This window comes from Dromiciops gliroides, chromosome 5 (genome assembly GCF_019393635.1).
Source record: "Dromiciops gliroides isolate mDroGli1 chromosome 5, mDroGli1.pri, whole genome shotgun sequence".
In the NCBI taxonomy this organism is placed as follows: Eukaryota; Metazoa; Chordata; class Mammalia; order Microbiotheria; family Microbiotheriidae; genus Dromiciops; species Dromiciops gliroides.
The window spans coordinates 124,469,340-124,497,268 of NC_057865.1; the positions used below are offsets into that span (position 1 = coordinate 124,469,340).

The 27,929-nt window shown below is 36.2% G+C and overlaps 1 protein-coding gene across 1 annotated transcript in view; it reads left to right on the forward strand.

Annotated features, from left to right (window-relative positions):
• SLC13A1 (solute carrier family 13 member 1) overlaps nucleotides 1-27,929 on the forward strand; it is a 109,337-nt gene that overhangs the window by 54,870 nt on the left and 26,538 nt on the right. Inside the window, exons 5-9 of the mRNA XM_043967575.1 lie at nucleotides 4,652-4,788; nucleotides 7,593-7,804; nucleotides 9,430-9,487; nucleotides 9,569-9,617; nucleotides 16,657-16,805. Coding sequence (XP_043823510.1) covers nucleotides 4,652-4,788; nucleotides 7,593-7,804; nucleotides 9,430-9,487; nucleotides 9,569-9,617; nucleotides 16,657-16,805 — 605 coding nt within the window. The remainder of the gene's footprint in view (nucleotides 1-4,651; nucleotides 4,789-7,592; nucleotides 7,805-9,429; nucleotides 9,488-9,568; nucleotides 9,618-16,656; nucleotides 16,806-27,929) is intronic.

Consider the following 27,929-nt stretch of genomic DNA (forward strand, 5'->3'; position numbering starts at 1 on the left):
CTTTAAATTGCTTTAAATTCACCATCTATCAGGTTTTATGTTGATTAAGTTCAGAGAATAAACTTTAATTTTGAAATAATTTTTGATACCTTTTGCTTTTGTTTCACCTACATTTCCTAATGCATTTTTCCTTCCCATTCTTCCCAGAGAGATATGTCATAACAAAAAATAATAAAAGAGAACCGCCCCTCCCATCCCTCCCCTTTCCTTCTCCCAACCCAAAAAGGAGATATCTTCTCAGTTTTTTAGGACCAAGATTGGTCATTATACTTTCATAGCAATTATTTCCATCATTATGTTGTTTTTTCCATTTGTCATTTGTGTATTGTTTTCCTCGTTGTGATTCCTTTACATCTGTTCACATGTCTTTCCATGCTTTTCTGTATTATTATATTTGTCATTTTTTTTTAGTACAGCAATATTCCATTATGTTGAAGTGCCACAACTTGTATCTATTCCTCCATTAATGGGTATCTACTTTGTTTTCAATTCTCTGCTTTTATAGCTACCATAAAGACATATAAAATTACAGCTACTATAAACATTTTGGTGTATGTGGGAGCTTTTCTTTTTATCACAAATCTCCTTGGGGTATATGCCTACTAGTAGGATGTCTCCATCAAAGGGTATGGATATTTTAGAAGCACTAGCTAACATTTGTATGTGTGTGTGTATCTTTATGACTTAATGTCTTGTAAAACACTTTGTCTCATTAGATCTTCACAACAACCCTGTGAATTAGATCCTTTTAAATTTAGAGGCAAGTCTTAAGTTCTTCAAGGGAATGCTCTACCTTTTCATTCTCTACAAAAGATATTAGTATATAAGTTGCAGTTATCATCCAGTGAGGCAGCTCTCTTATGTGTATCATGAATTTGAAGAAAGATGTTCAAGTGCGCCATGAAAAGATATTACTTGATGCCTTTGGACATATGATTTAGCTCCTCCACTCCTTTTTCATCTTTTTTAGCTATGAAACCTGGACTTTATAGATTTCAGGAGGTCCATGAATTTGTATGAGAAAAAAAATGACATCTTAATTTTCACCCACCTTTGGTTTCCTTTGCAATCTGTATATTTTATTTTATTCATTTACAAACATTATTCTGAGAAGGTTAAATCATAAGTTTAACCAGTCTGTCAAAGAGAAGCATGATGCATTATAAAAGGTTAAGAGCACCTGATTTAAGCCATTGTATGATTTTGAAAGAGAACACTATACTTCTTGTATTTTTCAGAATACTATCTTCTTTTACTTTTAGGCTAAGAAAATAAATGCATCTGCCTATGGCTAATTTTATTTTACAGACTCAGGTTGCAACAAAAACCATAAGATAAGGGATGAAATGGAAGGTGGAAGAAATTAAATTTCTCCATTATCTCTGGCACCTGATTCCAGTTAGGATCTTGGGCTATGGGCCAAGGCTTATTTGCATGGTTTAATTACCTAGAGAAATTAGTAGCAGGGCTTTTAACAGACCAAATATTTATTTCTTGGCTAGTTATTGTTTTAGGATATAATTATAACTTACATTTCTATGCTGCTTTAGACTTTTCAAAAGTTTTTTTTTTTTAAATATAATACCATTAATTTCATCCTGATAGTGTTGAGGAAAGTGGTCCAAGCAAAGACAATTCTTGAAAAAATTGTGAAGTAGGCATAGTGTTTGATGTCATCCCATTTCTCTTCAGATTCCTGTCCCTCCTGAAATCTAACACAAATCTAGCCTTCCCCCAAATATCATCCTTCCACATTTTCCTATCTGGTGTTCATTTTGTTGAAACTCTCATTCTCAACTCAGTTTCAGGTTTACATGGATCCCCAGATCTCCAGAGATGGAAGAGATCTAACAGATCCCAGTGTTCTTCACATTTTGTTTTTAATCATGGAACCCTTGAGCAGTGTGGGGAAACCTATGGGCCCCCTCTTAGAATCATCTTTTTAAATAAACAAAAGAAAATACATTCAGTTACATCGGAAATCAATTATATTGAAATGCGGTTATCAAAAAATTGCGGAAAAAAGTTCATAGACCCCAGGTTAAGAATCTTTGATGCAACCTTCTCTTTCTGCCTCCTACTCATTTTACTGATAAGTAAGCTGATCTTGTAAGGTATTGATTGATAATAGTTTAAGGTGTGATACATCCAAGTAGTATTTCTATTTTGATAGAGAATTCTATAAAGAGAATTCTCAAAGCATTGATATTGTCCTACCTCCAGTGGTGGGATGAGAAGTATGGAAGGGGGACATGGGAGAGTGGATATGATTGGGACACTGTGTCCTGCAGAGCATGTTCATAAATCACATCTGTAGGTACTGTCCATTCTGCCTACCTATGAGGTTAGCTCTGAGAGAAGGTGTCATAATATTAGAGTTTTAGAGATTGAACAGACCTGGGAATCTATCTAGTCCAAATCAGTCAATAAACCTTTATTGAGTGCCTACTTTGTGTTAGACACTGTTCTTAGTGCTGCGGATACAAAGACAGTTCCTGCTCTCAAGGGACTCAAAGTCTAAAAGGGAAGAGAACATGCAAACCACACACACACACACACACACACACACACACACACACACAGACACTCCATAGAAATAAGGAAGACAATAACATTAAGGATGGTTGAGAAAGGCCTCTTGTAGAGAGTTGATTTTTAATTACTTGAAAGAAGCCAGTCAAGGGGGAGATTCAGTGAAAATGTCCAGAATTTATAGCTGGAATACCTTGTTCAAAGAACAGGAGTAGGCCAGTAAAAAGACTGGAAAGGTTGGTGGAGGGGGATGTGGGATAGATAAGGAAACTGAGATTAAGTCACTTAACCAAAGTCACAAATCTAGTAAGTATCTGAAGTAGGATTTGAACCTGTCTTACTAGTTTTCAGGCAAATATTCTAGTCATTTTACAGATTGGAAAACTAAGTCACAACTAAGTCATACTGGTTGATGACAGAGGTAGAAGCTATTCTTTTTTAAAATTTCTTTTGCAGCAAACATTTATTTTCTTTTTTTCCAGTTACATATAAAGGTAGTTTTCAACATTCATTTTCATAAGATTTAGAGTTCTAAATTTTTCTCCCTCCCTCCTTCCCTTTCCTCCCCCCTCCACAAGACAACAACCAATGTCATATAGGTTATATGTGTACATTCCGCAAGTGCTCTTTTTATCAGTTCTTTCTATGGGGGTGGATAGTAAGCTTGGTCATTAGTCCCTTGGGATTGTTTTGGCTCATTGTATTGCTGAGAGTAGTTAATTCATTTACAATTGCTCATTGAACAGTACTGCTGTCACTATGCTCAATGTTCTCCCAGTTCTGCTCACTTCACTATACATCAGTTCATAAGAGTCTTTCCAGGTTTTTCTGGTATCATCCTGTTTGTCATTTCCTATAGTACAATACCATTCCACTACAATCATATGCCACAGGTTCTTCAGTCATTCCTCAATTGATGGACATTCCCTTGATTCACAATTCTTAGCCACCACAAAGAGTTGCTATAAAAGTTTTTGTACAATTTTTCCACCATTTTCTCTTTTTTATGATTACTATTGTTAACTGTTTCCCTCCATCTTATTCCTTTCCCCATGATATTTACTCTCTTATCTATCTTCTTTCACCCTATCCCTCTTCAAAAGGGATTTGCTTCTGACTTTCCCCTCCCCCAATCTGCCCTCCCTTCTTTTGCCCCTCTCTCTTTATCCCCTTCCCCTCCTATTTTCCTGCAGGGTTAGAGAGATTACTCCACCCGAGTGTGTACTTTATTCCCTCCTTGAACCAATTCTAATGAGATTGAGGTTTTTGAGCCAGTTCTGATGATGTTAGGCTCATTTACTGCCCAGATTAAATAGATGACTCCCCCCAATTGGGCATGTGTTAATACCTCCTTGAGCCAACTCTGATGAGATTAAGGTTTTTGAGCCTATTCTGATGAGTGTAAAATTCATTTAGGGTCCTGCTCCTCCCTCATCTCTTTCCTCACTACATAAGCCTTTTCCTGTTCCTTTTTTTGTGGGATTTCATCCCATTCTACCCTTCCCCCTCTCCCAGTGCATTCCCCTCACCCCTCAATTTAGATATAGGGGCCCTGATGTTGACATGTTCCTCTAAAGGTGCACTTCAATCTTCTTTGTCACTAAAGAAACTTTCTATGGTCCTCACCTTTCTGTCTGCTCATCTTGTCTTTCTTTTACTTGACTTTTAGCTCCTTAAAATGGGGCACTGTTTCCAGGCTGTGCTATCCCAAGCTTCAGGTGATCCCAGGTGTATTTTTTTTTGGTAGAAGCTATTCTTAATTCTTAATTTAGTATTATTTCCTCTATGCCATATTGTCTCTTTGAACAAACTCAAAATTTTTTTGAAAATGAAAACACATACCCATAATGCCCCAATCAAACCAAGAGATTTTGTAATTGAAGGTCAAGGTGAAGAGCTGAATGAGAGCTTCCTCTTATTGTACAGTGTTATGACATTTGATCCTCATGAGCATGGAAGTTTATCTAATTAAACAAAATTACTGTGAAAAGGAAAAAAACAACAACACTCCCCAACATCATACAAAATGGAATGCAAAACTCATTCTTGAACTGTGTTTAAATACAGCTATTGTCAAAGAAAATGATAACACTAATAATAGGCTTAATTGTAATTTCAGGTGGCATCTGCTTATTTCAAAGATTTTCACCTACTGCTAATTGGAGTCATCTGTTTGGCAACATCAATAGAAAAATGGAATTTACACAAGAGAATAGCTTTAAGAATGGTGATGATGGTGGGTGTGAACCCTGCATGGTAAGTCCTCCATTTGCTATTCTCAGATCTATATTTTGAAGAGAACATTTTGTGCAAAACAAATAAGCCCATAAGTAATGTAGAGCCAGAGAATTGTTTGTGTTACAATATAATTTCTGACCTTTTTTCTTTCCCCCTGCTGAAATGAAACTGATATGTGATGCATTTGAGCTACAAGAGAGAGAACTTTTTTCCTCTCACTGCAGTTCTAATTATAGGGGGGGTTAGGATAAATGCCCACCTCAGTCTCACCTTTTCTTTTTCTTTGAAGCCAAAGCTGAGGAAAGCACTGAACCATAACAGACAAGATTGATACCCGTCAAATTTGTTAGGAAGTAGACCTTGTTTATGGATTCATTATATTGTTCTCATGGCAAGCATAACACTGTATATCCTTAATGATCCTCAGGCTATCATAACCAAAAGAAGTTGAAGAGATCAACTGTGGTTGAATAAGTCTTAAGTCGAAATTTCATTTTTTTAGGCCAGTAAGTGAAAAGTGAAACACTTGGTCAACCAATTTCATTTGTAGAATGTGAAATTATATATATATTTCCTTTACTGAATGGGCTAATTTATTTATTTTTCCTTCATTGAATTAGCAAGTAATTAACAAACAATACATTCCTTGATAAGGTCATGGCTACAAGGAAAGCAGAGTTTGCAATCTCAGGCTTTATGCTCCAAGACATTCTTTAGCCAGTCTAATTTTTTTTTATTTGAATGTCATAAAATGGTATTGAATTTAATGCAAAAATCCATTTTAGGTTAGGCATCCACTGGTGCCCTATCAATTATTAAGCAAAGTAACTTCCCTAAAAAAAGCTCAGAGAGGATCATTTGTGGTTCATGTGTTTTATTGGTGCTCTTCAAAGGAAAAATATTTTATATCAGCTTTGTTCCCTGCAATTTTTAAAATGATAGTTTTTTCAAATGGGAAATTTTACCCATCAAGAGGAAATACCCTTGAGGATGTCTTGCATTGTTATGAAAATGGCACTGGCCTAAAGGACAGTGTCCCTTTTCTTTGTCCACCCCAACTCAGAATTGTTGTCATTGATTGTCAGGAGGAGCCCCATTAGCTATGTGGTTGAGAAGTACTTAATTGGAGGGTTTTTTCCACCACCAAGAGTTTTAACTAGAGCTATTGTTCCTCTTCAATACCATTTGCTAAAGAGTTTATTAATGTCTAGCCAGCATCATGAATAAAAAGCACTTTTTTTGGCTTATATTTTTATTACAAAGTATCACTTTGTATTACATTTTTTTTCACTCCCCAAACTATTATGCATCCGGTGTGGTGATCACCCCACTCAAGCAGGCATGGGCTACTTCATGTGCATGTATTTGTAAGCCATTTAGACAATTTCCCAAGATTATGTGAGATGGTACTTCCAAATATAATGTTTGGAGGGACAGTCTACTTATGAGAGGTTAGATCTTGGCTAGGAATATGTGTATGTGTGTTATTTTATTATTAAAATCTATGTAGAACATTTTAAAGAAATGTATGTAACAATGTTTTAAAGCAAGGAGGAAAACTATTAAAGAAGTAGAATAACCTTCTTCATAATCTACTGTAAGGGAGAATTGAGAGAACAAGAATAACTGGAATCCACAGCCAGCTCCAAAATTACATTTTGATCATAAATTCTACCCTTTTCTGCTACCAAACTTTTCACCAGAATAATTAACAAGAAACAATTGATTTGTTTTCACCAATCCTCCCTTTCTTTGTCCATTCTTGCTAAAGGTTTTAACAAGCAGAGGAATCCCAGGAGGTAGAGAAATAATGGGAAGCAATGCGGCATGGCAGAGAGCTCTGTAGATTTGGAAGTAGATAACCTGACTTCAGATCCCCACTTAACGACTTTCCACCTGTATGGCCATGGGGCAAGTCTTGTGTGTGTGTGTGTGTGTGTGTGTGTGTGTGTGTGGTTTTTTTTTAGTGAGACAATTGGGTCTAAGTGACTTGCCCAGGGTCACACAGCTCATAAGTGTTAAGTGTCTGAGGCTGCATTTGAACTCAGGTACTCCTGACTCCAGGGCCGGTGCTCTATCCGCTGTGCCACCTAGCTGCCCCTATCCATGGGGCAAGTCTTTAAATGTCTTTGGCACTCTATTCTTTCATCTATAAAATGAGGGACTTTGGCTACATGGTCTTTGAGTTTACTATCAGTTCTAATTACTCTAAATGAAGTGGAAGATGCCAAGGCCATCCACTGCATCCCAGGCCATTGCAAGTCATCTTGACTTCTGTCTTGCCACTGGACTTCAAGGACTCTGAAAGAGAGAGTGAGGCTGATGACTTTGTGCAACTCTGTCTCACTTGAATTCAATTTATGTGGGAATCAAGACATCATGCTATGATGTCATTGGTAAAATGACAACAACAATAATAAGAAAGGGACCAGGTATGATCAGCTTCCCCACTTTGAGTTGACTTCTTTGTTGTCATGGACAGTAGTAATTAGAGGTAGGAATGACCTGTGTTCACAGGTATTCATATAAATATGTAATTTGATGAAATGTGCCTCTATATTTCAAATTGTAGGTCACTGAAAAGAAACAACAATTCTGAGCTCCACTAGGACAGGTGTCCTTGTGATACTGTGCTACACATTGATTTGGTTTCTGCATGACTTTAACTGGATTCTCGGTTCCCCATCTTGGTAGAATGCTAATGCTTTGTGATTTTTGAAAGGAAACTTTTCAATGTACATCCAGCATTCCTTATGATGAAATAATATCTGGCTAACCAATCCTGATGGAACAATAACAGACTAAAGACCCTTTCATTTCAGGCTTACGCTGGGGTTCATGATCAGCACTGCCTTCTTGTCTATGTGGCTTAGCAACACCTCTACTACTGCCATGGTGATGCCCATCGTAGAGGCTGTAGCTCAGCAGATCATCCATGCTGAAGCAGAGATTGAGGCCACACAGATGACAAATTTCAATGGATCTACCAACCATGGATTGGAAATTGATGGTATCAAGTTTCAATATGGCCATAGTCAAGTCTAATAGGGCAAGGAACTTTAAAGTCAGGAATTCTGGGATGCATTCCCAACTAAGATGTCATTGATTGGACTTTGTGACTTTAAACTTTCTATATTTACTCTCATTATCTATACAGAAGGAATAGCACTTCATTTATACACAACAAATTCTACTGCCAACCAATGCTTTTATCTATAGCATAGAAGTAGTTATAATATATGTAGCTCAAAGAATATTCAATCAGGAGAAAGATTCAAATCCTGGCTTTCACATTTACTTTTCACCTTAATTTCTTTTTTTTTTTTGGTGGGGCAGTGAGGGTTAAGTGACTTGCCCAGGGTCATACAGCTAGTAAGTGTCAAGTGTCTGAAGCCAGATTTGAACTCAGGTACTCCTGAATCCAGGGCCAGTACTTTATCCACTGCGCCACTTAGCTGCCCCCTCACATTTACTTTTAATGGGACTCTGTTGAAGGCATTTAATATCCCAGCCTTTGTTTCTTCTTCTACAAAGTAAGACTATTGCTGCTTTCACTGCTTTAGAAAGTTGTGAAGAAAGTACATTTGTACATGGCTATATGGAAGTAAGCATATCTTATTCAGTCAGGAATAATACAACACATTGAGAATTAAAAGGGACCTTAGAGCTCATCTATTTCAACCTGTTATCTTATAGATGAAGAAACTGAATCTTAGAGAAATTAAACAACTTACCCAATGTCACAAAGGTAGCAAATAGAGCAGGGATTACAACTCAGGTCTTGTGATTCCAAATTCAGAATTCTTTCCATTGTACCTTATTGTATGACTCAGTATGCATTCATAAATGATTTATTAAATGCCTACTATGTGCAAAGCACTATGCTCAGCACTGAAGGAGGTGTAAAGTTTAGACAAAAGATTTCCCCTGCTTTCATGGAATTTACGGTCTAGGGGAGGTAGTGTATAAGGCAAGAAAGTAAGAAACTACAATATACAGTATATGGTTAAGTGCATTAAAGAGTAGCAAAATAAAGTGGCTAGATGGAGAGTGAAGAGTACGGTTAGTACCAACTTGGGGAACCCAGAAAAGTCACATAAAAGAGGCAGCATTAGAGTTGAGCTTGAAAGGATGAGTAGAATTCAACTTTCTACTGAATGCAGAGTAGGGGCATTCCAGGTGTAGGAAAGGACAATTATTAGCAAAATTGCCCTGATATGGGCAAGATAGCTTGACTTTTATAACTACCACCTATTCTTCTAAGGGAATGCCCTCAATTCATCTGTAGATCTCCATTGTCCTTCCCTCACACCTTTTCCCCTGCCCCAAATTAATGTGTTCTCTGAGGTCTTATAATCTCTTTGTATTAAGTGTCAGCCATTACTGTGGCTGTTTCTGACTAATAGGCTGTCCCCACAAAAACATTACTTAGTGCCATTTATATCTGCCTCTTCCCCAAACCAAGGAAAATATGGAGGGGAGTTTATGCTTCTAGAAGTTGAAAGTTTTTTAAAATTGCTGGATAAAGATTATTTTGTCAGTAGAATTTATTTTCATTCTCCTATCGATCCCCCTTTCTTAAGCTTCTCTGTAGTCCCACCTTCCCTCCCAGATTCCTACTTTATTTAGTTTATCTTTCTTTCAATTAATGTCTTGCAGAAAGTGATAATTGTCCTGAAAAAAATGAACTGAAAGAGAAAACCAGTCCAGTTTCAAGGTAAATAGAATAAATGCTTTGTTTCTGATTTTCCAAATCATATTTTAATAAAATTATGACCTACACCAATTTATTTTTCAGATACAATAATGATGCAAGGAAAAGCTCAGGAAAGATGGAGTTGGAAAAGGTACATTGAATTTGGGTCTTTCTAAACAAGTTCATGTGAAGTCAATATGCTAGGTAGGGAGATAGTTGGGTATGTATTTCTAAACTGACATAAGCAAATTGAGTTGTTTTACTTCCCTAAGTCAAGCTGCTGGCCTGACGTTCTATGCAGCCCCAAAGGTAATTTTTTTTTAAATTTCCCAGCCAGTAACTTTTTTTTTCCACCTCAGAAAAAAAAAATGTCATTAGTCTTTTACACACCTACCAGCATCATGATGACGGCAATGATTCTAAAAAAGAAATATAGTATTAAGTCCATGACCAGCATTTTCCTTTTCTTTTTTTAACAGATTTTGCTTGTTAAGCAGTATTATTTTAATTAAGCTTTCATTCACTTCCTTCCTGTTTTGAGCATGGGGGATGTTGTTAATCGTCATTGTAGGCTATAAGGCCTAATTATGAGTCTAATGCTGGAAAATGTTTCTATAGTTACTAGAGAGCTGTATTTATGATGTAATAGATTGTATCTTGATTTAAAGAAGTAGCTACTGTCAAATATAAGATGGAAGAATTGCTAAAAATATCATCAGATATTGAAGAAAGAAAGAAAATTTATCCCAGCAAATTCAGTTCTCAAAATAAATCAATATGCTATATCTAATATAAAAATACTCCAGTAGGTTTCTTTGGAAACAATATATTCTAAGACCACTGAAAAATAATATTGCATAGAAATAGACCTATGGTAACCATGGCATTGGAAGTAGGAGTAGGGGGACATTACTTTTTTCCAGACTATAATGCCTTACTATATAACTCAATGTGGTGAGAGGAAAAAATTGTTGCTTATAGAAATCTTAAAGAAGAACAGTATTTTTGTTGTTATAAAGAAAAAAAAATAAACTGAACACTCTTATACCCAAAGTTTTATAAAATGAACATTTTTTCAGATCTAAAAGATATCTAAATATAATGGAAAAATATTAGCTACATACAGGTAAAATCATTTAATACTGAAGGATTATACCATTAAAAACATTGACCTGAGATTTCATCTATGAAGGGAGCTCCATGTGAGACACTTTATCTATGCGGAGTGGCATGTTCTCTGCAATTTAGAGTTTTAAAGAAGTGCCTTGGGCACTGAGGTACCACTTATCTAATTTTAAAAATTTTTATAAACTTTTTTCAAACATGTAGATGGTCTACGAAAGGATGAATTGTACTTTGCATACACTGTTCTTATAGCCTAAAATATATATATATATTCCCCCCTCCCCCACAAAAGCCTGGTCAATCCAAAATATAGTAGAACCATAATGAGAGGAGGCGGTAGAGTAAAAGGAAGAAAAACAAATGAATTGAGCAAAAAAAAAGTTGGAATTAATTTTAAAAGAATATATTGATAGCTAATTTTGGTTATATCATGGCTCTAACACTGATAATACAACCTCAAGCTATATGACTTTTCTATCAGAAAATTATTTCTTAACTCCAAATATGAAGAATTTGAAGCAGCCAAACAAGACTTTTTTTTTAAAGATTTAATTAAATTGCAATTTTGGTGTAGTAAAGTAGTGAAAAGTGCACTGGATTTGGAGAATACTTGTACTAGAATATTTTTTTTTTTTGGTGAGGCAATTGGGGTTAAGTGACTTGCCCAGGGTCACACAGCTAGTAAGTATTAAGTGTCTGAGGTCAGATTTGAACTCAGGTTCTCCTGATTCCAAGGCCAGTGCTCTATCCACTGTGCCACCTAGCTGCCCCGTACTAGAATCTTAAATCTCCTACTTATTACCCTAGTAACCTTGGGTTAGTCACTGAACTCTGAGCCTCATTTTTCTCACTTGTAAATTAGGGGATTGTGAGCTCAGAAGTTCTTTTCTGCTAATAATAATTAACAATAGCTATAGCCAACATTTTTATAGCACTTTACAGTTTGCAAAGCATTTTTACAAATTTTATCTCATTTGATCCTCACAAAAATCCTGGGAAGGAGGTGCTATTTATTATATACATTTGACTGATGAGAAAACTCAAGCTCAGAGAGGTTAAGGTACTTGCCTGTGGCTAGGAAGCATCTGAGGCAAAATTGAGCTTAGGTCTTCTTGATTCCAAGGCCAGTTCCATACCCCTGTGCTAACTAGCTGCTTTTCAGCTCTCTGTAGCAAAGCTTCTTAAACTGTGGTTCTGAACCTCATATGGGGTTGCTTAACTGAATGTGGGGTCACAAACAATTTGGCAGTAAGCATTTGGTTTGTATATGTCTTTTATATACCTATATACCCAGGGTCGCATAAAAATTTTTTGGGCAAAAACCGGTTATGAGTAGAAAAAGTTTAAGAAGCCCTGCTCTATATTATGAAACTCAACCCTTCCAAATTAATTTTAATTAATTAAACAATTAAATGACTTGCTAAGGGTCACACTGCTAGTAAGAATCTGAGGTCAGATTTGAACTCAAGAAGATGAGTCTTCCTGACTCCAGGCCAGCACTCTATCCACAGTACCATCTAGCTGCCCTATTCAAATTCCTAAGAAACCATAAAAGCAGATGTAAGAAATAATGAATCACGTAGACTCCACTTCCTGAGTTTAAATCTGGCTTCAGACACTTACTAGCTGTGTGACCCTGGGCAAGTCACTTAACCCTTTTGGGGCCTCAGTTTCATCATCTGTAAGATGAGATGGAGAAGGAAATGGCAAACCATTCTATTATCTAAACCTCAAATAGGGTCATGAAGACTCAGACAAGACTGAAAAATGACTCTAAAACAACAACTCATATGCCTTTCAAATAGTAGGTACTTAATAAATGTTGATTGTATTGGATCTTTGGGCCTAGAGAAAAACCTTCTATTAGCAGCTATAGCATAGGTTGGAAAGAGTCTTAATAATCATCAAAACCAACCCCATCATTTTAAAAATGGGAAAAACTCAAGGTTCTGAAGCTAAATGACTTATTCAAGGTCACACAGCTAGTTCATGGGAAATCCAGGTCCAGAGTTTAGGTCTCTTGAATTCTGGTCAGCTGTTTTATCCATTATAGTATACTGACTCACTTTCCCCAGAACTTCAAAGAATGTCATACAAACAACACTCAAGAAGAAAAGAATTTATGATGTCAGTGAGTACTATCATGAGTTCCAGCAAATGAGAAGACAAGTTCTCAGTACAATCTCAGTGGCCAGAGAAAGGGAAGAAGGACAATCTGTCCAGTGGTGCTCAGTTCCTATTTGGCTGGTACCATCTGGGTTCTAGTTTGCTGTGGTACCTCCTCCTGCCACCATCTTGCTTTCGCTCATGCCTAAGCCATTCTGTACACTTAGGGCATGTAAACTAAGCTTATAATATGGAGAATCACATCATATAAAATAACATAAGAAATAAGCCATTTTTGTTTTCATTCCAAAATTTCTAATTCATCAACTTTTTTTTCTATTTATTAATTTAATTCAGTTTCATATTTCTTAAGCAACTACTCCATATAAAACACCATGCTAGACACTGGGGGAGATACAAAGTTAAAATAAAACATGACTTCTGCCTTTATGTAATTATTACTATATTGTGGAAATATAATACCTATATAAATAATTTTTATGCAATGTAATACATGAGAAGTTTGCAGAAAATTCTAAATGAGGTCCTGCAGGGTATGGCAATAAGTAATTTATTTATTCTTGAGGGATTTCTTATATGCCTACTACATGTCAGGCATTATGCTCTGTACTAGGGTAATGAAAGGAAAAAAAACCAGTTCCTGCCCTCCATGTGCTTATATACCAATGGAAAAGCAACAGGAATGCACACAAAACTATACAAAATAAATCAGTCATCTTTTGGGAGAGCTACTATCAGCAGAGTCTGTGTATGGGAATCAGGAGAGGCCTTACATAGGAGGTGTGGCAAGCTTTGAAGGAAAATTAGGAATTGTAACAGGTGAAGGAAATGAATTCTAGGCTTTCTTGGCCTAGCGGACAACCTGCTCGAGTCACCGAGATGAGAAAAGGGATGTCATGTGTAAGAAGAAATAACTGAGACCATTTTAGATGGAAAACAGAGTCAATGAAGGGAGTTAATGCCTCACTGGGGACAAGGAGTTAGGAATTGAGAAGGATTGGAGGCAGGTAAAGGGCCTTAACTAATAAAAAGAGGTGTTTGTGTTTGATTCTAAAGGTAATTGGGAGACATTGGAGTTTTTGAACAGGGGAGTGACACAGTCAATCTTATGCTTTAAAAATATCCCTTTGGCAGCTCAATGAAAGATGGATTAGAGAAGGAAGAAATTTGAGGCAGGGGGACTTAACTAGAAAGTTTTTACAGTTATCTAGGTGAGCATTATTTAGTTGAACTAGAGTAGCAGGTGTACAAGTGGAGAGAAAGGAAGAGATGTCAAAGATATTGTGGAGTTAGAAACAGCAATACTAGGCAACTAACTGGATATGGGAGATCAAGAGAAAAGGAAGACTCAGGGATTATTTTGAGGTCAGAATAAGGGTGACTGGAAGGATGATGACTGTCTTTGACAGAAGCAGGAAAAGTTAGAAAAGTAGGTGTATATGTGTGAAAGATAATGTGGTATGTTTGGGAAACATTTAGTTTAAAAAACCAAAAAGATACCTACTTGGAAATTACTCATATGATTTCCTAATTTCTACTAATATTAACTGGACTGGAGACAAATATGAGCTGAATATGTAGATGTGGGTGTCATCTTCATAGAGATGGAGTATGTTAGGTTGCTTTCAGTTGGAAGACAGATGTAAAAAGATATATGAGCTGTCATTGGAGGGTAAAATGGACAGTTCTTTGTAAGCAATTACATATAAGAAATGAGAAAGAGGGCATAGTTGAAGATAAAACTTTTTATTTATTTATTTTTAAATTATAAAAGCATTTTATTATTTTCTAGCCACATGTAGAGGTAGCCTTCAACACCTGCTTCCATAAGATTTCCAGCTTCAAATCTTTCTCCCTCCCTTCCTCCCCAAGACAGCAAGCAATCCGATATAGGTTACACATGTACAATAACATTAAACATATTTCTGCATCAGTCATGAATCAGAGAAAAAAGGAAAAACCTCAAAAAAGAAAAACAACAGCACCAAAAACAAAAGAAATTGTATGGCTCAATCTGCATTGATATTCCACAGTTATTATTTTTTTTCTTCTGGATTTGGAGAGCCTTCTCCATCATGAGTTCCCTGGAACCATGAAGATAATACTCTTAACTATTCAAATGAATCTGTGATCTCATCAATTCAGGAGTTCCTGCCATTGATACAGATTTCAACCTATCCATGCCTGTCCATCGTGTGCAACTCCCATGCATGTCTTTTCAATAGTCTAGTAGAAGGGATCCACACAACATGCTGGAGGCCTTCCTTCCTTTCTTTTGTTATTTTAAAAGTGCCAACGGAGCATTATGGTTATTTAGCTATCATTCTTCACTCTCAACACATGACTAATCTATCTTTTCTTTTCACCCTACAATTCGTGGGTGATGACCTTTACTCCTCTTTTTCCTTATAGGCTATATGTTGCAGTCAGCTTCCACCCATTGTTCACCTTTCCATTGCCTTCTTTACTCATTTTTAGTTCTTCAGAAGCTGTATTGTTCTAGGTCTCATTTCTACACAGTGATACTGGTAAAATGTTTGAAATGAATTGAACCTTTGCTGTCATTGGAAGCTTGAAGTTGATAAAAGTACTTTTCAATTCCTCAAAAGCAATCCAGCCTGCTCTTCTCCTTTTTAATTCTCGGCCCAGTTCATTGTCTATCTGTGTTCTCCATTTCAGATATATGTGCTATTTGACAAACTCTATAGGGTATTAATGTAGTCATATATTCTTATATGGGCAATATTTAAAAAATATAAATACTTATATAATATATTAGATATAACATTATATAATATATTAATAATAATATACTAAATACAATATATTTTTATATATTATATAAAATAGTTTTTAAATTCTTCATCCATTTGGTCTTTCATGTGTGGATGTACAGGACAAATTCCTTTTGGTAATTGCATAACTCTTCCCAGAGGCTCTGTAATATCCTGGGATTTGATGCAATAAGCACAATGTCATCTGCTAGTAGGATGGGTTGGGATCTGCATTGAATGGAGGAAGTTCCTAGACTAGAAAGTTTCCCGTGGTGACAAAATAATAGATCCTTTTCAAATTCACACACAGAAAAGTCATGAATATTTTAATGTAAATATAGATATATTCATATTTATTTCTTATTTCACAATTCTGCCTTAAATTTATGTTTCAGACATTACATAATGATTATTGGCTTTAGTTAAACTTCTCAGCAGAAACAATTTAAAATTTAATTTTATTAAAATTTTCTACATATTTTTTATTGTACAATATTTCTCAGGAAGAACTTTTTTTTTTTTTTTTGGCGGGGCAATTGGGGTTAAGTGACTTGCCCAGGGTCACACAGCTAGTAAGTGTCAAGTGTCTGAGGCCGGATTTGAACTCAGGTACTCCTGAATCCAGGGCCGGTGCTTTATCCACTGCGCCACCTAGCTGCCCCACAGGAAGAACTTTTATCAAGTAGGGAAGCTAAAAGTTATCTTCAAATAGGACCTGTATTGCCAAAGAAATTAATTTCATTTTAGGAGAGATGCTGCCCCTGGGCCAGTGTTCCAATTAAATAGAAATTAAAAGGTTAAGATAGTTGAGTGTTCTTGTTTCTCCTGCCAGCATGAACAGCACAATATCTGTCAGGACTTTTAGCAGGAATGTACTCTCCCATAAGATGTCACTTCTTTGACATTGTAGTTAAAGACTAGAATTCTAGGCTGGTTGGCTTTTATATTCATGTGACAAATTAGATGGTTCCAAGCAGAATTTTATTAGCACTGATATAGTGATATTGATGTAAAGATAAATGAGAGAAGAGCTTGCATTTCTGTCACATGTCACAGTTTACAAAGTACTTTCCCCACATCTCTGTGAGAGAGTTGTGCCTTTATTATTTAGGAATATAATAAAGGCTTCTCTCAGAGAAATGTTTTGTTGTTATTCTTGGACAGAACTCAGAAGTTGGAAGATATCGGACACAGAAGGACCACATGATGTGCAAACTAATGTGTCTGTCCATTGCTTACTCTTCTACCATTGGAGGGCTGACCACTATCACAGGCACATCCACCAACTTGATCTTTGCTGAGCATTTCAATTTGTGAGTATTAATTAGTCTGTGAGTCTACATATAGGGAATCACTGACTTATAAAAACTCACTAGTGACTTGTAAATATAAATGGGTACCACAGAATTCTATACCTATTACCCTAATTTACCCCTTTCCCCTCTAAATCTAGGTATAATTGTCCCAATTCTGAAGTGGGGAGTGATTTATCTGGGATCTTCTTTTATGTATATGGTTATCAAGTTACTACTGGTGTTCAAGAGTGTCCACCCACTAAAGTTTAGGGTGGGAGATGTGCTTTCATCATAACAAATCTATTCTCCTTTTAAAAAAATGGTTAAGTAGAGTTAAAAGTCATCATTGTACTTTGGGTTTATCATGTAAACCGGCTTTGATACCTTGAACAGTGGCAATAGGTATCAGTATGGGAAGGGCAAGATCAGCATCCCTGGGAGATCTACTGGATCATATGATGGTCAAAGGTCTAAAGTAAGATTAGAGTTGAATACCCAGATCAATTACCCAGAAGGATAGTTAAACCCACTGAATCCAAAGGAATAAATGGCAAACTGGAAGCAAGGATGCAGCTCCTTTTAAACAAGATGAAGGATATTTGTTCAAAGTTGGATTGGGCAGACAATTGGTTTCAGAAGTTGGAGGAAGTCCAAGGGATTGTTTAATCAAGATTATGGCAGGGATATCAGAATATGGCCTTGGGAAGACAGGAATTCGGGTGTAGGAAATTCAGCCTATGGGGGAGTTTGAAAAAGGTAGGGACCCTGCAACTGAAAAATGTAACAGTGACTTGCAATTAATGAAGCCTTAAGTAAAAGAGACTCAGTCAGAGGAGAAATGAAGGCCAACATTTAATGATTTGGCAACTTGGACTTAAGGCATTGATTCAGTTAATTTAGTTTAATGTTCAATATGAATAAGTACTAGACCTGTTATTTCATTGGTTTTGTATATGGAACTTCCAAGTAAGGAAACAATTTCTACCCATGCCGGTTGCCTCCTTCTCTGCAACTTAGAGCATTACAGAACTACCTAGTGCATGGAGAGATTCAGAGACTTGCTCAGGACAACAAAGCAAATGTATGTTAGAGGTGATTCTTGATCCCAGGTCTCCCTGGCTTTGTGGAAACCTCTGTATATGTTACTATTCTACCTCTATGTAAAATGCATATTAAGTTTAATTCAGCAGACATTTATTGATTATTACTTAATATGAGCAGGGTATTGTGAAAGGTTCTATATGAGGATACAAAGATGAAGATACAGTCCCTCCCATCAAGTAACTTATATTCTAGGATGAATAGTGAGTCAGAGGACCGGAGTTCAAATCCTAGCTCTGCCACTTACTACTCATGCAGTCTTTGGATAGCCACTTAATTTCCTCATCTATAAAAGGAGAGGGTAGAACTAGATGATTTCTAAGGTCCCTAGCAGCTTTAGATCTGGGGGGGGGGACAATATCAGATACATAAACCAATATAATACAAAACAGGATCTAAAAGTACTGGAGATGTATAGAAAAGCATTATGGGAATTCAAAAGAAGGATGAATCACTTCTGGCTTGGGGGGATCAGGGAGAGATACTTGAAAGTAGAGGCCTCTGAATGGAGCTTTGATAGCTAGGTAGGCATTGAACTAACAGAAATACAAAGTAGAACATTTTGGAACTAGGGATTAGCATGAGCAAAGGAACAGAGGTTGAACATATTTAAGGAAAGGTGACTAAATTGGTTTGGCATTGGGCAGGTGAAGAAGAGTGGTACCAGATAAGATTGACCAAGTAGAGTAGGATTACAGGCATTCTAAAGACAAAGGAATTGGACTTAGTGGAAAGAACAATGGTTTGGAGCCAAGAGACCAGTTCAGATCCTGATTGGGACACTTACTACCTGTATGATCTTGGGTTACTGAACCTCTCTGGAATTCAATTTCCCTCACCTATAAAGTTTTTTGGGTTTTTTTTTTGTTTTGTTTTGTTTTGTTTTGTTTTGATTTGGTTTTTTTAGTGAGGCAATTGGGGTTAAGTGACTTGCCCAGGGTCACACAGCTAATAAGTGTTAAGTGTCTCAGGCCGGATTTGAACTCAGGTACTCCTGACTCTAGGGCCGGTACTCTATCCACTGCGCCATCTAGCTGCCCCCACCTATAAAGTTAAGGGATGGGACCAGATGGCTTCCAAGGTCCATTTTGTCTTTCAACATTTGATTCTATACTATCACTAAAAGCTTTTCATAACTTAGAGCTAAAGATACTGGGTTGGATTTTGTAAAGAAAATAGTCTAGAAATTATCCTAACCATGGAGATTTGCCAAAAGGTCAAAGGTTACTACAAAGATGGGAATATTGGGGATAGATGAAACCTTTAGAATTTTATCGTGTTTCTTTGCACTTTTTTTTTCACCATAAAGGATAATGTACAGGGGGCAGCTAGATGGCGCAGTGGATAAAGCACTGGTCCTGGATTCAGGAGTACCTGAGTTCAAATCCAGCCTCAGACCCTTGACACTTACTAGCTGTGTGACTGTGGGCAAGTCACTTAACCCCCACTGCCCCGCAAAAAAAAAAAAAAAGGATAATGTACAACTTGAAATAAATAAATTCTCTTCTGATATATAAAAAGCTAAAAACTAAAAGGAGAAAAGCCAACTAATTCTAGAAGTAAGAGAAATATTGTTATTTTCCATTAATGCAGAGAGAAATCATGTGGTAGTGGCTTAACTTAGGCATCCTGGGCTGGAATCTTTCCTCAAACTAACTTGGGTGACCATTCACAGGTCTCTTAAAATTCTTGGAGCCTCAATTTCCTCATTTGTAAAACAAAGATAATAATATTTGCATTATTTGCCTTGCAAACTTTCAAGTACCATGTGAATGTCAAGTTATTATTATGGTCTTTAGTGACATGAATATTGTAATTTTTTTTTTAGCTGTCCATGTCACAACACATAATAAAATGCCATTGCAACAGTTGATCCAAATGTATTTTAGCTTCAATAGGAAATGTTGTAGGAGTTTAAAACTATGACAAGAAAAGTGAAACTCTTCTTCTATCTACTGAAGATTGGAATTGGGTGGTGATTGCCTTTTATTCCAAAGCAGCTGCCACATCACCATATCTTATCCTCTTGACAATCCTTGGCATCTTTTTCAGGAACACTAATGCTCATTTTTGTTGGTTTTCATTTTGAGTGTCCCATGTCTTCAGAGGATTCATGTGGTTTTTCAATGCTCAGATTCAATGCCTGTCTCTCCCATCTGCATTTAGTTAAAAAGGGCCCTTGTTTAAAAAGAGTCAAAATGGAAGAAATTAGATAACTCATTTTTGACACATAAACCAGACAGAGGAATCTATTGCTTCCCCTTGGGCTCAAATTGGCCACACATTTACTCAGATTCAAAATGGTTGGTAGGCACTTCACTCATTTAACAAATGCTTATTGGATGTAGCACGTAAATGGTTCAGTAGAATGAGTGTAGAGCTTATAGTCAAGAAGACCCGAATTATAAACCCACCTCAGACTCCAGCTGTTTGGCATTGGGAAAATTCCTTAACCACTCTTCTCCTTGGTTTCCTTATCTATACAGTGAAGCAATTGGACCCAATAGATTTCAATGTTCCTTTCAGATAAAAATCTATGATCCTATGATCTACTACATTCACGGAACTTTAAGTGGAGATCGAGAAATATTAGGCAAGAATACTTCAGAACTTCATAATCTAGTTAGGGACTTGGATGGGGAAGGGTTCACATGTGACCTTTTCCCTCTGCTTTGTACATAAACTATCTGCTTAAAGTAATGATTAGCTATCTCACAGAAACCACAATATCCTTTGGGAACTAGAGGAAGTCTACCAACCTCTTATTTATTTAATCTTTACAATAGATGGTGAAATTGCTTTATGGAAAAGTCAAATACAAATATGCAGAGTTTATTAAATAATGTCCCAAATAGGATAGTTGTTTTCAGTTATGATAAGCCTGACAATTCACTGGGAGTGGGGAGAAAATGCATTTTTATGTGAAATTTTTCTTTGGTAGATCTAGCCTGAGTGGGAAAAAATTACCTTAGCTATGGATGAAAAGATGAGGGTATAACTGGTTAAACCAAACCATAGTCATTGGTTGTATATCCCCTCTGTTGATGTATAACGAGGAAATCAGTAGAGACAGCTGCATTTCTGTATAACATTAATAGGAGTGAACTAATTATCTGAGTTTATTGAAAAAGTCTTTTATGTTCTCTCTATAGGTCCTAATTTTGTGCAGGCTATATTCAGTAGCAACACTTTTTATTTGTATTATTTGGGGGGATCAGTTATCTGGGGAGCCTTAAATTTTTTAGAAAACTATAAAATAGGTGAGGCTCTGGTGGTGGAAAGATTCTGTTACATACAGGAAGCATGGATCTACCATTTACTGGGTGACTGTGAACATTTTTTCTCATCTTGATGGGGTTGGACAAGATGGCTTCTAAATTCTCTTCCAGGAGATTGTGTAGGTGAGAGGTGACAATGACCTAAAGTAGAGAGGTGGGCATGTTGATAATAAGAAGAGGATATTCTCTAGGTCTGAATCTTATTCTACATGTTCATTTTGTTTTCAGATCAAAATGAATAAAAGAGAATCTATTAGTGGGAAAAAGCATTGCTTGCAATTCTGACTATTCAATGTCTAACAAAAGGCATTCATTAAAGCAAGTAAGGCTTTAGGTTGAGGATAGAAATATCAGTGTAGACATATTTAGTAAGTTACTGTCCATTTGTGATTTTTTTTGCCAGTTTGTGGACTTTAACTGGGATATCCATGAGTACAAAACACACTTTTGAAGAGAAGTTATTGTATCGTCATTGAATTGCTGTTTTTTGGTCATTTCAATTATGTCATACTCTTCATGACCTCATTTGGGGTTTTCTTGGCAAAGATACTGCAGTAGTTTGCCATTTCCTTCTCCAGCTCATTTTACGGTTGAGGAAACTAAGGCAACCAGGGTTAAGTGACTTGCCTAGGGTCACACAGTTGGTAAGTGTCTGAGGCCAGATTTGAACTTTGTTCTTTCTGACTGGAGGCCCAGTGCTCTATCCACTGCATCACCTAGATGCACATAAAATAGCTGGGAATTTATATATCATCAATGGACTGTATTCTTTATATGCCAAATAAGACCATTTTGATTTCATAAAACTGGAGTTCACAGGAAAAAAAACAACATTGTTTATGGGGATCCTGTTTTAAGAATTATGCCAAATGTAAGTCTCCAAGGTACAGGGGAAATAGATAAGAAGGGTGTGTGTGTGTATGTACATACTTACACTATATGCCATATTTAGAGATTCCAGGCAAGTATTCTTGAGGCATCCAAACCCCTCCTATCTATACTTACACTTATATCTATATGTATGTAGATACATATACATATTTCTCTGTGTGTGTGTGTGTGTGTGTATGTGTATATGTTTATAAAAAAGACCCATTCAAATCTTTGTTTCATGGAAAACCTTTGAAACTGCATAAAAGCAAAGCTAGAAAGTCTCTTTGACCCCAAAATAATCAACACACTCATTAATCAACAGAATGGTAATAAGTATGGGCATGTGCTTATAGTGAACCAAATGGCCAGAATCTGCCATCAAGCTGAAAAAAATCCAAGATTACATACATTCTTAAGGGATCATTTCCTGGGATTTGGTTGGAATTAAAGTCCCTCATCAATTTAATGTCAGACCTGAAAGTTGTGACAGCCAAGCTGTTATTCCAGACTTCCTCTGAAAGAGATTATTGTCTTGGCTTCAATATAGAAAATCCCTGTTAGAAAGCACTGCCCTGCACCATTGATTCAGTTATATTGCAGGTCAAATCATATCTGCTGTGTACAGTGATATATGGTGAATCTTCCTCATTGTGGAAAAATGAGCAATATGCTTGTCCCCTGGCATTCAGTTTATAATAGAATTCTATAACTTACTGATATTCACAAATTGAATTATTTATTTTGGATGCACAGATTACAATTTGTTAATGAAATGAAATTTGGGTTGTTTAACCGAGAGCAAAGAATTAGAAGCCATCTCTAAGAACCAGGAGATACATTTATTACCACAGTCTAGCTAATTCTGTTCTTTCCTATTCCTCAAATCTGTGATTAAAGGGAGAGAGGAAGAGAGGAAAAACAATTCTCAATTTAGTTTTTCTGGGCTTTTTCATCCTTGAAAATTACCCATTTTTAACATTCTATTCTTTTTAAATTTTGAGTTCCAAATTCTCTCCCTCCCTCCCATGCCCTCTCCCACCCACTGAGAAGGCAAGAAATATGAAATCACTTATACATGTAAAATCATGCAAAACATATTTCCATATTAACCATACTTTTTTAAAAAGGCAAGAAAAGTTTTCCCATGAAAATAACGGTTCTGAAATGTTTCTCTTGAGTCTACCAAATCCTACATAGTTCTGACAGGTAAGAATAACCTTATAGTATATAGCTTCCACATTGATATCAAGGCAGGAGCTACAAATAGAAGGAAGGTGGGAAAGAGGAAAGAAAGGAGAGAGAGAGATAAGGGACGCTAGGTTTAGGGAAATTGATGTACACAAAAGTGGCATTTTTATGCAGTTCTGTTAGCTGAATAAAACAGAATAGATTTAGTTCTTAACCAATTCCAGTAAATTCCAATAAACTCTTTGGAGCCAAACCAGAGTTTTTCTTTTCTTTTTTTCCCTACAATACCCTCCCCCAACTAAAGTTGGAGTACAATCCTGCTCCTGCACCTTACTATAGAATGGAAATGACTATAGGTTCCTAGAATCTATACCAGCTAAAGATAAGATTCCAGTAGGTCTATCCATGAATTTAACTAGGGGTTTGGTGGCAGATGGTGTCTGTTGATCCAGGACTATCTAAATTTATAGAGCATTATCACTAGTTTCAGATTCATGGTGCAGAAGATAGAAAGCTAAGCTCCAAGTCAGGAGGAGCTCTGGGAGTTCAAGTCTTTCCTTTGACAAATACTATCTATGTGATCCTCTCAGTGACCTGATTGGTTGCAGAACAGTTGCCATTGGAAGGGGCAGTTTCCTTACTGATACCCAGTACCTTTCCCTATACCAGGGAAATCACAAATCCGGTTTTAAACAAACAAAACAAAAGCCACCAGGATACTAACAGAGTAGTAAACATTTTTACTACAGTAATGCTTGAATATTGTCTACTGACTTACAGAAGGATTTTGATAGGCACAGAGGAAAGGGCACAATCATAGATCATTGAAGTTTCCAAGTAAGGTAAATAATGCAATTATAGCAAACACAAGCAAGTTTTTACTTTGTTTAAATATAAGTAGTTCTCAGGTGAGGTTTCTGAAAGTTTATTTTCCCTAACCTGCTATGTATACTTTAGCTATTCCTTGTTTAGTGTTATTTTTTGCTTGTTATAAAGCTGCAAGTTAATCTTTTCATCTTTCTCAGGTAAACATTCTAATAATTTAATTTTTTTCTAATTTATTATTTATTTTTAAACATTCTTTTCTTTTTCAATTTTAAGTTCAAAATTCTCTCCCTCCCTTCCATGTTGTCCCCACCCACTGAGAAGGCAAGCAATGTGATGTCAATTATACATGTTAAATCATGTAAAACATATTTTCATATTAACCAAAATCCCCAAAAGGGAAAAAAATAAGAGTGAGAAAAATTATACAGTCATCCCTTCCACATCATGGAGTAACAGGAATGGTTCCCCTGTGATCTGGAAAATCTATGTAAAAATTTTTGGCTCTCCCTTCTTATAAGAGAAGAAGTCTGAATTATTATGGTATTAAAAGATAAAATATTGATATTATACAATACTATACATATGTTTTATGCATTTATGAGTTTCTAAACTTTTTTTGTGTGGTCTGCTCATCTTCATATGTTGCCTGTGGCTTCCACAAAACTCCTCAAAAATTTCCATTTAATTTCTTATGCCAACCCATGATATATTGATGCACAATGGGGAGATTCAGAATGTAGAAGGGAAACTACTTTAATTTTCACTCAGAGTTCATCTTTTCTCTTTCTGGAGGTAGATAACATTTTTTTCATCATAAATCCTTTGGAATTGTTTTGGATCATTGTATTGATCAAAACAGTCAAGTCTTTCACACAGTTGATCATCATTACAAATTGCTGTTACTGTACACAATGATCTCCTAGTTCTCATTTTAATTGGCATCTGTTCATATAGGTCTTGCCATGTTTTTCTGAAACTACCCCCTGCCCCCATCACCATTTCTCACAGTACAATAGTACTCCATCACAATCATATGCCACAGTTTGTTCAGCCATCCCAAAATCGATGAGCATTGTCTCAATTTCCAATTCTTTGCCACTACAAAGAGTTGCTATAAATATTTTTGTACATTAACATTCGTTTTCTTTGATCTTTTTGAGATATAGACATAGTACTGGTAATTCTGGGTCAAAGGGTATTCAAAATTTTATAGCCTTTTGTGTCTGGTTCCAAATTGTTATTCAGAATGGTGTGACCAGTTCACTACTTCACTAGTTATTCATTAGTGTACCTAATTTTCCTCTCATCCCCTCAAACCTTCCTAATTTTTAATGGGTGTGAGGTAGTACATCAGAGCTGTTTTAATTTGCCATTAATTAATAGTGATTTAGAGCATTTGTTTATATGACTATAGATAACTTTAATTTTTTCTTCTGATACCTGCCTGTTTATATCTTTTGACCATGAATCAACTGGGGAATGGCTCTTATTTTCATACATTTGGCTCAGTTCTATAGTCATTATTTATTTGAGAAATGAGACTTTTATCAGAAAAAATTTGTCATTTTTAAAAATAGTACTTCATTGTCTATAATACCTTTTAGTAAAATGTAGTTTCCCTAAGTTTCGTTTTGGCATCTCTTTCAGAAGTTGATCAGTGGATTCTTTCAATTTCTATTTTACCAGGGGAATTTTCCTTAATAATTTCTTTTAAAAATGGTGTCTAGGCTCTTTTTTGGATCATAGCCTTCAGATAATCCAATGATTCTTAAATTATTTCCCCTTGTCCTATTTTCCAGGTCAGTTATGTTTTCTAATAAGATAGTTTGCATTTTTTATTTTTTCATTCTTTTGACTTTGCTCTATTCTTTCTTGGTGTCCCATGGAGCCATTAGCTCCCATTTGTCCAATTCTAATTTTTAATAAATTATTTTCTCCACTGAGATTTCTCCACATTTGGCCAATTTTGTTTTTTAAGGAGCTCTTTTCCTTAGTGAATTTTTGTGCCTCTTTTTCTATTAGGTCATTTGTTTTTTGAGGCATTATTTTTTCAGTACTTTTTGTGCCTCTTTTACCAATTCTCTTTTCATAATTTTCTTATATCACTTTCATTTCTTTTCTCAATTTTTGTCCTACCACTCATCTCTTTCTTTTACTTTTCCAAGAATTCTTGTTGTGTTTGGGTCCAATAAGCGTTTTTCTTTGAGGGTTTTTTGGTGGAGTAGCTGTTTTTGCATTGTTGTCTTCTTCTGGGTTTATTTTTCAGTCTTCCCTGCCACCATAGTAGCTTTTTATGGTCAAGTCCCTTGTTGTTGTTTGTTCATTTTCCAGCGTATTTCTTCACTATGAACTTAATGTTAAAGTTAGGCTCTGCTCACCTGGAGTTAAGGAAGCACTGTGCCATGCTTCAGGCTTTTTCATGCTACAGTTTTCAGAGGTAGTTCTTGGGGTCTGCAAGTTTTTGGTGTTTCCAATATGTTAAGAACCTGGGAGAGGTATGGTCACTGTTCCTCTGGTCTGCACTCTGGTTTTTACCCAGAAAGAGACTTTGTTATCCTTTAGCCACAAGTGCTAGCACTCTCTTTGCCTTGAAATTGCAACCAGGGCCTCTGTTCCCTTTTGACTGCCCCCCCCCACAGTGTTCATCTCTGCCATGGAACTTCAACCCAGAACTGCATATGGCAATAGAGTTGCCAACCAGTGCCAGGCATACCTAGTGCCCATAAAGGATACCTCAGCAATATTTCTCACCAGTTGGCTGACTCCCTTACTATCTCTGGGTTGAGGGTTCCTGAAGCTGTTGCTGCAGTCACTGTTGCTGTTGTTGCATGTGTATCCTACAAAGAGGTATCTACCTTGATGTCACAAACTTCTCTTGTTGACTTCCTAAGTTTTCTTAGGGTAGAAAAATGTCTCATCCTGACCTTTGTTGGTTCTGCTGCTCCAAAATTTGATTTGAGATATTATTTTAAAGTTGTTTGGAGAGGAATGATTGGAAAAGTTCAGCCGGATTTCCCCTAATCTGCCATCTTGGCTCCTGACTTCTTATTTTTTAATGATATGTCTTGATCCCAGAGAGAAATGAATTTCTAAAATGTAAAGAAAACAGCTGGGAAAGCTAGAATATAGAATTCCTAATTCCTTGTCTTTAGCTATCAAGGTCTTTGCACCATTAGGGACCAGCCTATAAAAGATGAAGGGATATTAAATGTAAATAAGGTCTTAGGCTCTTAGATGTTGATGCACAAAACTAGAGTGAATGATTTTTAAATTTATAGTTAAAAGTCTTTATTAAAAAAAGATGAGTTTTACAGATATCCTAACAATTTTCTTCTCAGCTCTATAAAAAAGAGCAGTAACAGGAAGTTGTATTTATTGTTATTAACCCTTCCTTTGAGGTAATGAATATGAAGTTATTGGTGAAACACAAAAATTATATATGCATATATGCACACATGTACTGTGATATGTATGATATACATGTGTATATTCATGTATATGTACATATACACAAAAGTTTGCATATATACATACCTGTGTTGATTTATATATACATATATTTATATGTTGATTTATATATACATATTCTCATACATATATATGTAGTCATATTCATATGCATGGACAGCTAGGTGGCACAATGGATAGAGTGTTGGGCTTGGGGGACAGGGAAAACTCATTTTCTTGTGTTCAAATCTGGACTCAGACATTTATTACCTATGTGACCCTGGGCAAGTCCTGTTGGCCTCAGTTCCTTATCTGTAAAATGGGCTGGAGAAGGAAAGGGCAAAACAACTCCAGTATCTTTGCCAAAAAAAACACAAATGGGGACCCCAAGAGTCAGACATGACTGAACAACAACTGCATAAATACA